The sequence below is a fragment of the Helianthus annuus genome, chromosome 1 (assembly GCF_002127325.2).
Source record: "Helianthus annuus cultivar XRQ/B chromosome 1, HanXRQr2.0-SUNRISE, whole genome shotgun sequence".
Lineage (NCBI taxonomy): Eukaryota > Viridiplantae > Streptophyta > Magnoliopsida > Asterales > Asteraceae > Helianthus > Helianthus annuus.
This window is the reverse complement of record NC_035433.2, coordinates 124,172,162-124,187,119: the sequence shown is the minus strand read 5'-3', so window position 1 is coordinate 124,187,119 and position 14,958 is coordinate 124,172,162. Positions and strand designations below refer to the sequence as shown.

General features: G+C 36.2%; 2 protein-coding genes across 2 annotated transcripts; one reads left to right on the top strand and one right to left on the bottom strand.

The window, feature by feature from the left end:
- Positions 1-85: 85 nt before the first annotated feature.
- Positions 86-2,699, top strand: LOC110876521 (G-type lectin S-receptor-like serine/threonine-protein kinase LECRK2). The gene has a single exon (XM_022124692.2). It carries the CDS (start codon positions 189-191, stop codon positions 2,571-2,573), a length of 2,385 nt encoding a protein of 794 aa, XP_021980384.1. The 5' UTR covers positions 86-188; the 3' UTR covers positions 2,574-2,699.
- A 3,965-nt stretch (positions 2,700-6,664) lies between these two features.
- Positions 6,665-10,527, bottom strand: LOC110930674 (G-type lectin S-receptor-like serine/threonine-protein kinase LECRK3). Its single transcript, XM_022174030.2, has 2 exons — positions 10,334-10,527; positions 6,665-9,077 (listed from the first exon to the last, which is right to left on the bottom strand). Exons 1-2 carry the CDS (start codon positions 10,525-10,527, stop codon positions 6,689-6,691), a joined length of 2,583 nt encoding a protein of 860 aa, XP_022029722.2. The 3' UTR covers positions 6,665-6,688.
- Positions 10,528-14,958: the final 4,431 nt, after the last annotated feature.

The following is a 14,958-nucleotide window of genomic DNA, read 5'->3' as shown; positions in this document are numbered from 1 at the left end:
TCATCTCTGGAACCAAATGAAAGTTTGGACCACAGAAGTCTACATATAAGGTAAGGACTTTCTTGTCCTGTTTTAATATATATGGGTGGACTTCAAAAGTCTTTCAGTTGACTTTAAAGCAATCATCTTAATTATTTAAAGGTTCCATTTTAACTTGTTATTGTTTTTTTTACCATTCAAGCATATTCATGGCCTTAATCCCAATTCGTCTCATCTCTCTAGCTATTTTGCTACATTTTGTAGCAGCACAGCAGACTAATGGTTCTGTACCTGTTGGTGCATCACTCACAGCTACACCTTATGCCAAACCATGGCTTTCATCTTCTGGTGAATTTGCTTTGGGGTTTCAGAAAGTTGAAGGCACAGATAACTACTTGTTATCCATATGGTATGAAAAGATACCTGATAAAACCATCATCTGGTATCCAGAAGGCGGTCCAACGGTGTCCATAGGATCCAAAGTTGACCTTGTTAATAGGCGTGGACTCGTACTCAGTGATCCTCAAGGTAAAGTGGTATGGAGTTCTGAGTCCATTTCTGATCTTGCATATGGTTATATGAACGATACTGGTAACTTCGTGATCGTGGGTAGCAATTCTCGCAATATATGGGAAAGTTTTGATAATCCAGCAGACACCATAGTGTCTACTCAGGTTGTGGCTAGAGGTGGATCAGCAATCAACTCCAGAATGGGCGAAAAGAACTTCGCTGGTGGAAAATTCCAGTTACGTATGCTTCTAGATGGGAATCTTGTTCTTAATACACGAGATCGGTTTACTGGTACTCCTGATAACGCTTACTATGTAAGTGGCACTCTTGATACCACCAATTCAACGAATTCTGGTGACAGGTTGATGTTTGATGCAACGGGGTACATGTATATATTGAGAAGAAATGGCCAAAGAGTTACTCTTACAGAAGATTCACCTCCTTCTGGAGATTATTATCACAGAGCTACTCTTGATTCTGATGGGGTTTTTACTCAATACTACCACCCCAAGAATCCCACTGAGGGTACAAGCTGGAGAGTTATATGGTTTGTACCAGAAAATATATGTAGGCGTAGAGACAGCAAAGCTTGTGGGCTAAACAATGTTTGCATCCTTGATAACAATCGTCCAACCTGCGAATGCCCACAGGGGTTCTCATTGCTTGATCCCAATACTACAAATGGCGACTGCAAGCCTTATTTCACTCCGAGCTGTGATGAAGGCGAGTCAAATCGAGCGGAAGATGTGTTTGATTTCATCGAGCTCACAAATATTGACTGGCCGGCATCCGACTTTGTGAGCCTGAACCCGAGTGACGAGCAAAACTGTAGAACTTCCTGCTTAAAAGATTGTTTCTGTGCTGTTGCAATTTACAAGGACAACCGATGCTGGAAGAAGCAGCTTCCACTTACCAATGGATATAAAGATCCTGCATATAATGTGAAGGCCCTCTTGAAATATAGAAAAAGTGATGGTCCTTCTGGAACAGGAGAAAATAGAAGTGGAACAGGAGAAGATAAAAACAGAACAAGTTTGATATTCGTGGGATCGGTGCTACTAGGTATGTCGGTGCTAGTAATTGTTGTATTAAGTGGTGTGATTTATGTGTGTTTCTTTCAAATCCACAAGAAGAAGGCCGTAAATCCACTTCCATGTAGTACAAGTGTTGACACTAATCTACCGCGTTTTACATATCAAGAACTAGTCAAAGCTACTGATGGTTTCAAGAAACAATTGGGAAGGGGGGCTTTTGGGATAGTCTATAAAGGTGAAATAGGGACAACAACCGTGGCGGTTAAGAAGCTGGAAACTGTGGTTCAAGATGTGCTAAAGGAATTCAAAACTGAGGTCAACACAATTGCCAAGACTCATCACAAAAATTTGGTGCAGCTTTTTGGCTATTGTGACGATGAGGAGCAGAGGCTATTGATTTATGAGTACATGAGCAATGGCACTTTGGCAGTGTTTCTTTTTGGAGACAAGAGACCTAGTTGGAAACAAAGGAGTTATATCGCCATAGGTGTTGCAAAGGGGCTCACATATCTCCATGAAGATTGTAGCAACCGGATCATCCACTGTGATATAAAGCCTCAGAATATACTTCTTGATGATTACTACAATGCTAAGATTGCTGACTTTGGATTGGCAAAACTTTTGATGATTAATCAAAGTCGAACAAATACTGGAATCAGAGGAACAAAAGGATATGTTGCTCCTGAATGGTTTAGGAACACCCCTGTCACGTTCAAGGTTGATGTCTATAGCTTTGGTGTCTTGCTATTCGAGATCATTTCATGCCGAAAGAGTGTTGTTATCGATGATGATGCCGAAGATGTGGCAGTTTTAACGGATTTGGCATGGGATTGCTATCAAGAAGGCAGGTTGGATGCATTCGTTGAGAATGACATGGAGGCCTTGGATGATATGGATAAACTAACAACATTTATGATGGTTGGTCTTTGGTGTGTACAAGAAAACCCTTCAATGAGGCCAACCATGAAAAAGGTCATCCAGATGCTTGAAGGAGATATTGAAGTGACCGAACCTCCGTGTCCATTCCCTTTCTCTGTTACCACCATCTAGTCTTCAAATTGATCTGCCATGCACGTTTTCTCACCTGTTTTATATATTGTTTCTTATGTGTAGTTCATGGCATGTTGAGTTCTAAACCATAACAACTAAATAAATATTGTAGAATATTATTTGATCTATGTAGGTTCATTGTCCATTAAATGTAATTGAAAGGGAATTTTATTGATTGAGAAACTAACCACACATAGTCAAAATAAATAAGCAAGAGCCTAACAAACATTCCTAACAATCAATGGCTATCTAAGGAAATACATAACTACAGAAAATATAATAAATACATTATAATGATATGTGTGTCAGTGTGTGTCTCGTTAACAGCCTCCCTCGGTCGCAGCATGAGCAGATTGAATGCAAAGACTGGATTTGAAGCGATTGGGCAGATGTCACGGTAGGCCTTTAGTAAGGATGTCTGTGTACTGGTAGTCGGTAGGAACATGAAGATCCCGAACCAAACCTAGTCAAACCTTTTCCCGGACAAAGTGAATGTCAATCTCGACATGCTTTGTACATTGATGTTGCACTGGGTTTTGAGCTAGATACATGGTTGAAATGTTATAGCAATAGATTATTGATGCTTTGGTAATAGGCACATGAAGTTCCAGTAGTAAATTTCGAAGCCATGTAAGTTCGGCTGCGGCACTGGGGACGCCTTTATATTCTGTTTCAGCACTCGATCTTGAAATAGTAGGTTGGTGCTTTGAAGCCCCCCGAGATCAAGTTGTTGCCGAGGAAAAAACAATATCCCGAGGTTGATCTTCGACTATCCGGACAACCTCCCCCCCCCCCCCCCATCGGCGTCTGAATATGCCATAGGAGTGACCGAATTGGTGAGACTTAGATGCAACCCCTTTATCAAGAGTTCCCTTTAGGTACCTTAATATGCTAAACAATGGCATCGATCAACATCCATGACTCATAGTCAGGATCAGTTTTCTCCGATGGAAGGGTGCCATCGATGTGGTTTGTTACCTTGTAACCACGAGCAGTCAACTGAAACAGTTTCACCCAAGACGAATAGGTTACCTTGGTACCATCCAGAACCCGCACCTTGTTAAACATGATGGAGAGTAGGTGTTTTAGGGTCGGATGATGAACCAGCATCAGTTTTCTTGGTATTGACCATGGCTATATGTGAAGATAATACGGGTGTTGAAAAAAAAAACGAAAAAGAAGGCTGTATTAGAACTTATAAACTTGATTATATTATATTTAGTATATGTATTATGTAATTGTATGATTATTACTCTTACTAGGCGTGTATGTATCGAATATTATCAAAGGGGTATGTCACACAAGACACACTGGTTTGAATGGTGGTTATTGGCGCCAAAAATAACCGCCGGAATCAACCACCCCTGTGCATCTGTATATAAACGAATTACCGGAACTATAACCGGTACCAAGATATTATCTCTAATATCCTCTCTTTCATAAATTTCCGTTCCTTTCCAAAGTGTGTTATGTGTTATCTGATTCATTCACCATGAATTCCAAACATGTTTGTGATGAATCAAGTTCTGCGTATGATGATGATGTACATGATAAACTTTCGCTGCCAACATGTGGTATCAGAGCCACATCAGATGATAAAGGAGACAGAGTCTACGTGTCTGCATTAATGGTGCTTCCATGTAAACATTGTTCTAATGAACAAAGAGAAAGATCGATGGCCAAGATGATACAGAAACGGTGTTACTACTGCAATCTGCCAGGACATCAAATAGCATTCTGCAAGGAAAAGGAAAGTGATGAAGCAACTTTGTTGATCAGGCAAGCCATAAACACCAGTACACAAATTCAAGAAGAAGACAATGTTAGAGACTCAGAATACATCATCAGTGGCACTGACGGTGGTCTTTGGTCGGAAATTTGGTATGTGAATACAAAATTTAAACGTCATTTTTCCGGTAGTTTAGATCCTTTCAAATGAATTAAGAATATTTTCGGTGTTGAGACAAACACTGGTGAAAATCAATTTTACTTTATACGGGGCATAAGGGCTGTGGATGTTGTATCCGGAAGTGAAAGATTTCGAATCCAAAGTGTGTAGTACACACCAGAATTGGATAGAAATATCCACAGCCTTGATCAACTTATAATTCAAGGCATCACAGTATAGTTTAACGGTGAAAGATGCAAATTGTTTCCTACATTTAGTGCACCGCTTCTGAATAAGAAAAACAATCTAACGGGATTAACAAGGGAGGATGAAATTGGTGCAAGGAGAAACAGTTTATAATAGAGAAAGAATCCGAACATGAAACATTCAAGTCCGATTACTTGAATGATTATTTAGAAAAGTTCAATCTCACTTCCAACGAACCTGATTGGAATGTGATGATTTTGCAATGTATGAAATTCAAAGAATTTCAAGATTGCAGGGCACTCTTAGACATGCTTGATGATAGCGAGTATGTGATGAAATATAAGTATGAAATAAAAGAAAATTTGAAGAAATGATCGACTGGTTCTTACGTGTTAAGATGGGGATTAATTCAAGACCAATTCAGGTATAATATATGGGTAATAATAAGAAGGTAAATCTGTTAGAACTCTACATGATAGTCAAGAGGGAAGGTGGTCATCGAACTGTAACTTCGAATAACTTATGGGCAATGGTTTCGAAAGATATGGGCCATGGTTATGAAGATGGAGAGTACATGAGGATAGTTTATGCCATGTACCTGGATGTTATTATAAGTTCAAATCGGTTCAAGACAATGTAAGAGATGATCAAACTCAAGGTGCAGCAAGGAATGAAGACATGGCTGCTGATGTGGGAAGAAGAACAGCAAGCACTGGATGCATACCGGATGATGACAGAGAGCACTTTGCGTTGTTCGCTGGGAATGATTGGATAGGAATGAAGAAGACACAAAAGCGGCGAAAATTCGATTTCCGGAAAGCAGAAAAAGAAAGCAATGAACGAGGCCAACCGAAGTGTTTTAATGAACTCCCGTGGATATAATCCAGTTTAAGGGGGAGTATTAGAACTTATAAACTTGATTATATTATATTTAGTATATATATTATGTAATTGTATGATTATTACTCTTACTAGGTGTGTATGTATCGAATATAATCAAAGGGGTATGTCACACAAGACACACCGGTTTGAATGGTGGTTATTGGCGCCAAAAATAACCGCCGGAATCAACCACCCCTTTGTATCTGTATATAAACGAATTACCGGAACTATAACCGGTACCAAGATATTATCTCTAATATCCTCTCTTTCATAAATTTCCGCTCCTTTCCAAAGTGTGTTGTGTGTTATCCGATTCATTCACCATGAATTCCAAACATGTTTGTGATGAATCAAGTTCTGCTTATGATGATGATGTACATGATAAACTTCCGCTGCCAACAGGCTGGGGCAACAGACAACAGACTCGTAGTCTGGGATCTGTGAAGAACTAGGGTTTAGAGCTTGAAAGCTCTGTTAATCGTAATTCCTTGATCTCTTATTCAATAATATCTAAAATATATACACAGGGCTAGGACCCACTTCACAGGAACTAAAATAGGAAATAGATAAATACAAATAATGCATGATACTAATCTTTTAATATATTATCCTAAAGTAATATACACGCTAATAAACAAAACTCAACATGAAAGCCTTTCCTCTTTATTATAGTAATAATACATCTACGTATCCTTTTCTTGGATCATTCAAGTTGTCATATTTGGTGTCACTTGTCAGAACCATATAATCTTTTGCACTTTTAAAAGGCAACCCTGAAGCTTATACTTGTTTCCAAAATAACCCCTTTACTACATAAAACCTATAAATTCTCTTTACTAGCTACCAAACCAAGCAAAAGACTGCAGGTTTGAGTGCTAAATTCATCTGTCATTTCTTAAACCACTCAAAATAACACACATTCAAGTGAAGTAGTACTCCACCAGCAGTTTTGATAATTTCATTCTAATTGAAGGTACGCGAAGGTAAACGTCAATGAGTAATGGCTGCTCCAACAGATGGAATTAGAAAAAAAAAATTCAATTCTTCACAAACAAATTTGTCACAAAAACAGAACAAATGTACATTAAGACTTTTATATGCTAATTGGCTCGGATTCGACTATGTAAAAAACAACTAATTACATAATGAAAGGAAACGGACATGGAGGTTCGTTCACTTCAACAACTCCTTCAAGCATCTGGATTACCTTCCGCATGGTTGGCCTCAAAGAAGGTTTTTCTTGTACACACCAAAGACCAACCATCAAAAAGCTTCTAAGCTTCTTCACATCATCTAAAGCCTCCGAATCATTCTCAACAAACACATCCAACCGCTTTTCTTGATAGCAGTCCCATGCCCAATCAGTCAAGATTGCTCCATATTCATCACCACTTTCATTCTCCATCACACTCTTTCTACAGGAAATTATCTCTAAAAGCAACACACCGAAGCTATACACGTCAACCATTACTGTAACAGGGGTGTTCCTAAACCATTCAGGAGCAACATATCCTTTTGTTCCTCTTATTCCAGTGTTCGTTCGACTCTGGTTCATTGACAAAAGCTTTGCCAGTCCAAAATCAGAAATCCGAGCATTATAATACTCATCAAGAAGTATATTCTGAGGCTTTATGTCACAATGGATGATCTGTGTGCTGCACTCTTCATGAAGGTATGATAGCCCCTTTGCAGCACCTAATGCTATATTGCATCGCGGGTTCCAACCAGGTCTCATGTCTCCAAAAAGAAAGCTTGCTAAAGTACCGTTGCTCATGTACTCATAAACTAGTAGTCGTTGCTCACCATCGTCACAAAACCCAAGCAGTTGAACCAAGTTTTTGTGATGAGTTCTTGCAATAGCATTCACCTCTGTTCTGAATTCCTTCTCACCGTCTTGAACCATATGGTATAGTTTCTTAACTGCCACAGTATTTGTCCGTATTACACCTTTATACACTATTCCAAACGCCCCTTTTCCTAGTTCATCCTTGAACCCGTTAGTAGCTTGAACAAGCTCTTTGTACGTAAAGCGAACCAGATTCGTTTCAATGCCTGGGTCGAGTTTTCTAATCTTTTTATGGTAGATTAGGAACATACCAGCACAGATTGCAAGAATCAACAGTAAGTTTACAAACACAGAAGTACCTAAGAGGGTTGATCCCACAATTATCAAACTTTGTCGATTATTTTTCGCTCTCGATATGTGTGGGTTTCCCGGAGGATTAATATCGCTTTTTGGGTATTTCACAAAAGCTTTGACTCCAAGTAAATAGTCAACCTTTCCATTGGAGAGTGGAAGCTTCTTCTTCCAACATTTATTCCCTCTGTAAATTGCAACGCCACAGAAACAATCATTCAAGCAGGAACTTTTGCAGTCAGCTTCACTAGTTGGGTTCATGATGACATAATCAGCATATGGCCAATCGATATCAAAGAGCTCGATGAAATCTAAAGCGTCTCCCTTTGGGCCACCTTCCTGACAGTTTGGAAAGAAATATGGTTTGCAGTCCCCATATGGATTAGTGGGATCAACCAATGAAAACCCTTTCGGGCACGCACACTTCGGTCGATTACCATGACTAAGGCTGCAGACATTGTTAAACCCGCAAGCGCCACTATCTTCAGAACCATGAAAACTAAGGCATATGTTTTCAGGATATGACCATACAGTTCCCCAGCCTGAATTGTCAGTGGGATCTTTCGGGTGATAATATTGGGTAAACACCCCATCAAAATCTAGAGTAACTCTATGGTAATAATCTCCAAATGGAAGTTCTTGTTTTGGGGTAAGATCAAATCTTTTTCCATTTCTTCTTAGTATATACAAGTATCCTATTGAATCAAATAACAACTGCTCACCAGAGTTTGATTCATTTGCAGGATCATTGGTTTTAGTGGCATAGTAGTTAGTGTAAGCATAACCCGATGCTACATCTCGTGTATTAAGAACAAGATTCCCATCTTGAAGCAGACGAAGTTGGAAACGTCCTCTAGAGAAGTTTCCTTTGCTCATTTTCGAATAAACAACTCCATTTCTCTCCATAACCTGAGTTGGCAACATGGTATCTGCTGGATGATTGAAACTTTCCCATATCTTTCCAGAATCGTTACCAAAAATCACAAAGTTACCTGTATCGTTCATAACAGCATATGCCACACCTGAAACAGGCCCAGAAGTCCATACGCGTCTGCCTTGAGGATCACTTAGCAGAAGCCCACTTCCACTAGTTAACTCAACATTTGACCCTGTAGACACTATTGGACCTCCTTCTGGATACCAGACAATGGTCTTTTCAGGTATTTTATCATACCATATTGATAACAAAAAGCGATCATCGCCTTGAACGGGATGGAAACCGAAGGCAAATTCACCAGAAGATGAAAGCCATGGTCTGGCATCAGGTGCAGCTGTGAGCGATGCACCAACGCGTACAGAAACATTTGTTTGTTGTGCAGAAACTAAAAATGGTAGGAAGATAGTTAACAATATCAGATATGTGACTCTTTGCATTGTAAAACAGTAAAAACTATACGACTTCAAGACGATAAAGATAAAAATAAAGATAATGATATCGCGTCTTGTCTTAAATAACATGACTAAGAGTTCTACTCCAAGTGAATAACCTCAAGCTTCAAGTAAATAATTACTATATTGGACAGTTAGGCGGTTACTATTTACTGATGGCTAAATATTAGTATTAATTAATCAAGAAATTCAAATCTTGTTATAACATGGCATCCTATGAACCGTTGATACACCAGTCAAAATTGTAAAAGGTACTGATCGAGACTTAAACCTAAGTTCCCGGAAAAAGAGGTAAACCATATTTATAACTCACGTGCATCAATTCTGCAAATAAAATAAAACATATGTATTGAATAAAACTAAAAATTCAATAAAGAAATACAACTTCAAATTCATGTAGTTTCATCAACAAAGCAAACCCTAATTCGGATCATATTCTAAACAAACTCAAACTCAAAATCAACATATAAAGGTAAATTATTCATATCAGGTACTTACAGATTAACGAGGTCTAAATTCAATAAAGAGATAATGAAGAAGTATTGTTGGCGGTAATTCCCGACTCATCACAACAAGTCAGTGATGGGAAAGGGTGGCAAAGGAGTCAAGTCACAAGTCGGTGAACTTGAGGGATCAATGTTCACAAGTTGGTCATAGTTGGTTAAGTTTTCTAATTATGTTATAGTTATATTTGGTAAACCAAGTTAGGGTTAGCTATATAAACCAAGGTAGGGTTAGACATTGTTAAGATACAAGAGAGTTATTCCATTCGTTTTTGTTCTTGTGTTTTTGAGTTATTGTAATCAAGTTTTTTGAGTTATATTCTCTTGGTTATAACAAAAGTCTTGGAGAGTTATTCCATTCGTTCTTATTCTTGTGTTTGATTATTCGATCGGGACTTGAATTATAACTAATGGCGTGATAAAGTAGTAATCACTGATTCATGTGAACGTTTAAAAAGGGAAAATGTACTTCTTTCGGTTCATCAATTTCGCCTCCGTGACAGATAAAGACGAGAGTGGGCGCCACCCAGGCCGTCTCCGAAAATCACAAAAAAAAAAAAAAAAATTTGGCCCTGTTCGATATAAAAAATTTGAGCCCTATTCGCAAATCTTCATATAATATAAACTCATCAATCATTCAATCAAATACATAAATACTAAAAACCCATAATACTACGATAATTGTTATGAAATAGATAAAACAAATTAACAAAAATAGTGTAGCAAAAATGATCAAAGTATCAAACCTACTTACTAAGCGAACAGTGTGGTTCTCCTAGCGTTTTTTGAAGCAAAGCTCTCGATCAACTCCTTGTAATTCATAGTATCTAATATTTCACTTTCAATAGATATTGTCGCCAACCCGTTTAGCCTTTCTTGTGACATTGTAAAACGTAAATAGGTCTTCAACAACTTCAACTTTGAGAAACTTATTTCTGCCGTTGCCATGGTTACCGGAATTGTCAACAACACTTTATATGTATTTATAGCATTAGGATAAGTAGTACTGCGTTGGAAGATATAGTCTAAAACATCAAAGGGGTGTCAACGTGTCTCGGTAAAAATGTATCAATCAACTTCAAACTCCGTATACAATTCTTTAGCATCAATATCGGACTCTCCTTCATACTTCAATGCATCTTGAAGGCGATAACAACACGCCTTAAGCTTGGCTTCATCAAGAGTCTTCAACTTTTTAGGAAACAAAAACCCAAATATTTTTTCGAATTTTTGGTATTGTTCAAATCTTGTTTCAAGAGAAAAAATAGCTTGATCAACAATACATAAAAAATAATTTACTCTAAAATCCTCCTCGGGTGAAAATGTTACTTCTTCAACACTTGACGATTCATCAAATTGTTTTTTCTTATACATCACAAGTTTTTGACGGAATTCCGCACTAACACCTATTTCATTTGCAATTTCTCTAGCTTCATCAAGAGACTTAGAGAACCCCACTTCTCTATAATTCTTAAAGAATTTAATTAATTTGAAAAAAAAACTTGTGTATTCGGTTTGTTTTACTTTATATGCCTTTCTTTTCTCTTCCTCTAGCTTCCTCTTCTTACGTTTTTGATGGCCGGATAGGTGTTTGTATTTAGAAACAGGAGGCATAATTTCTAAATATTAAACAAAAACATTCATTCAATCACATGAAGTCTAATACTAATACATTTAAAGTATTAAACATCAAACTGAGTTTTATACCTCAACATGAAATCAGAATCACACAATAAGACTAATACATTTAAAGTATAAAACTTCTAAGCAGGTCATTTTTTATAAAACTTTTAAGCAGGCCCTTAATTTATACAACTTTGGGTCTTTTAAGCAGGCCCTTATTTATAAAAACATCCAGATTATATATATATATATATATATATATATATATATATATATATATATATATATATATATATATATATATATATATATAAGGGCTGGTTAACGTACAAATGCGCTTATCATACATTACGTACGCTACAATCTCAGCCGTCAGATCTATCTTCCCGCATTGAAAATCGCATGTTGTTTTTTTGTAACAATTTCGCATGTTGGTTTTTTAACATGCGATTTCTTCAAAATTACCACATGCGAAATTGTTACAAAAAAACAACCTGCTATTTTATCAAAATTATCACATGCGAAATTGAATTACCACATGCGAAATTGTTACAAAAAAACAACATTCTATTTCATCAAAATTATCACATGCGAAATTGAATTAACACATGCGAAATTGTTACAAAAAAACACCTGCTATTTCATCAAATTTATCACATGCGAAATTATTACAAAAAAAGAAACAATATGCGATTTTCATTGCGGGAAGATGATCTGACGGCTGAGATTGTAGCGTACGTAATGTACGATAAGGGAATTTGTACAATACCCTTTACCTATATATATATATATATAGGGGAAGGTTCATTTGAGAAGAAAATTCTCTTAAGAATAAAAAGAACAAAATGGTACAATTGTAAAACACTAAATAGTTTTTTTCTCATCTCATTTATTATTATATCTGACTAATTAATTAGTCATTAAGACTATCATCCTCCACACTAAAAAATTTTGCCTACACACATCAAAAATTATCCTACACATTTCGAAATTTATCCTACACGTATTGAAATTTATCCTACGCAACTCGTAATTTATCCTACACGCCTTGTATTTATCCTACACTATAAATGAATTTTTATTTTTATTTTTTGAGAAAAATATATATCTTAAAAATAAGTTACAAATTTAATATAATTGGTTATTAAATATGAAACTACCAATTAATGATGTATGTAAGTTTACCAATATACCCTTATAGTTACATTAAGTACAAATATTAAATGAAGTCTAATGAAGCATTTCTATTGGTTGAAATTTCTTCTTTTTTCTTCTTACAAAGAATTTCTTCTCATTTGAACTCTCCACTATATATATATATATATATATATATATATATATATATATATATATATATATATTAAAAATCTCGGGCCTTATATTGATTTGGGCCCTGATCGTAGGCCCACCCTGCACATGCTTATAGCCGCTCCTAGCGCCACCGGTGACCGGAGCGAGAATTATGGCTCATGAGTTGTACGCCGTTGATTGCAGTTTTGATAAAGCACCTAAAATAACAAATAACGACCAATTTTTTTGTTTCTGAATTTTTATTTTTATTTTTTTTTATTTTTTTTTTGGAAAAGTTGGTGAAATTAAATATGTAGTAAAATTCCTTTGGTTTGGTGTCAATGTTTGTTGCAGCATCGGTACAATATAGTACTTGATATAGCAACTGAAACAGAAAATCCAAATAATAAAGTCGTGATATAACAAAAGCACACTGATACGTATCTTGTATCTTGCATCGATTGAAAACCATAGAAAATATGGTACAATATTCCTTAACGTACATTGGGTACGAGATGAAATTACGCACATTATAAACACACAAAACCCTAATCACGCATGTTGAAAAAATATAAATCATGCATGTTTGAAAAAAAAAATAATCACACATGGTTATGATTTTCAACATGAGTAATTATAGTTTCTCAGCATACGTAATTATGATTTCAACATTCGTGATTATGTTTTTCAATGATTATGGTTTTTCAACATGCGTAATTTCATCTTGTACCCAATGTACGTTAAGGAATATTGTATTTTACACTTTCATTATATATATAATCTTTGATTTAGTAAAAGATTACAATTTTTTCCACATGTAAACACCTGCCCACCCAATGTCCACAAATTCTAAGGTGAAAAAACACAAATCTAAACCCAACTTGGATACTTGGTTCATCTCATAGAAACCTACGCATCGCCACCACACCGATAACTTACAACCCTCAATTTCCTCTTTCACAAAATTTGGTGTAACACTCTTCCACTACTAGAAAATATACTCCTCTTGACACGCGAACAATGACACGCGCATATTTTATGACATTCAAAAGCGTATGTCAAGAAAAAAATGTCATGATTTACAAAAGCTAATAAATCTATGACATTCTTTTTTGTGTGTCATGTTTTGAGCGTCATAAAAAAACAAGATTTATCTTGACACGCAAACAATAACACACGCTCATTTTATGACATTCGAAGTGCCTGTCAAGAAAAGAATGTCATGGTTTTACAAAATTCAATATATTTATGACACACTTTTTTGTGTGTCATCCTTTTAGCGTCGTAAAAAAACAAGATCCATCTTGACACGCAAATAAGGACACGCTTATTTTATGACTTTTAAATGCGTGTCAAAAAAAATGTCATGTTGTACAAAATTGAATAATTTATGATACTGTTTTTCTGTGTTATCTTTTTAGCGTTATAAAAAAACATTATATAAACATAAGGGTTAATTTCCTATAGCAGTTATTGTTTATGTAATATGTAATATGGACATCACGCTTAACTTCCAATAGCAAATCATGGGAAAAACTTGAAAACTGTTAAAGAGAAAAATTTGTACGGACTTATGAAAAATGATATATATCTAATACATTAATTAAAAATTATATTAACAATGTCTCCTTTAGGCTCATGAGTTGGGTTGAGCTCGGGCTAGTTTACTTAACGAGCTTTTTTTTAGGTTCAAGCTCGTTACAGTCAGGCTCGTCATAATGGTTTTGGGATGGCCATGCCACTAATTTAGATCTTCAATGGCACATTATGTATGCCATGTTTGATTAGTACATACTTTCAGTAAGACCATATGTAGTGGTTAATACCCCATCCTTGGGCGTTTTGCGCCATGTGGCAACCCAGTCAGTAATGGGGCGTTTTCTAAAATGGGTGTAGTGGGGATGTGGACATTGTGGGGTATTATGTTTGTAATAAAATTAAATAAAAAAACACCAAAAAGATCTGATTGGTTTTACAAAAAGGAAAAGGAAAATGAATCTGATTGGACACAAAATGAAGGGCTGGGCGTGGTTTAAATCACGTGAAAACAAAAAAAAAATCAGCCAAACACGCCCAGGGGTGTGGTGACCTGGCGTGTTTTGGCATGTTCGGGCAAAAAAGACTAGGCAAAAACGCCCAGTACACATGATCTAACATTTACTTTTTATGCTATTAATATAAGTTATGACACTTTGCTTGTGCCACTAAAAGTTTTTCGCTTCCCCCTAAAATTTCATCCCTTCGTTTCGCTTCCCCCTAAAATTTCCCTCTCATCCTGAAAAGTTCAAACGTTTTTATAAACCAATAATATTGGATAGATAAAAAAAGTTATGTCACTTAAACCACTTAAATTTCCCTCTCGGCACTCACACTAAAATTCCCCCTCTCCTAAAATATGCAGTTGCTTCTTCTGAACACATATATTTTTAACCAACTATATTTATCTCATAAATATATATAATATTA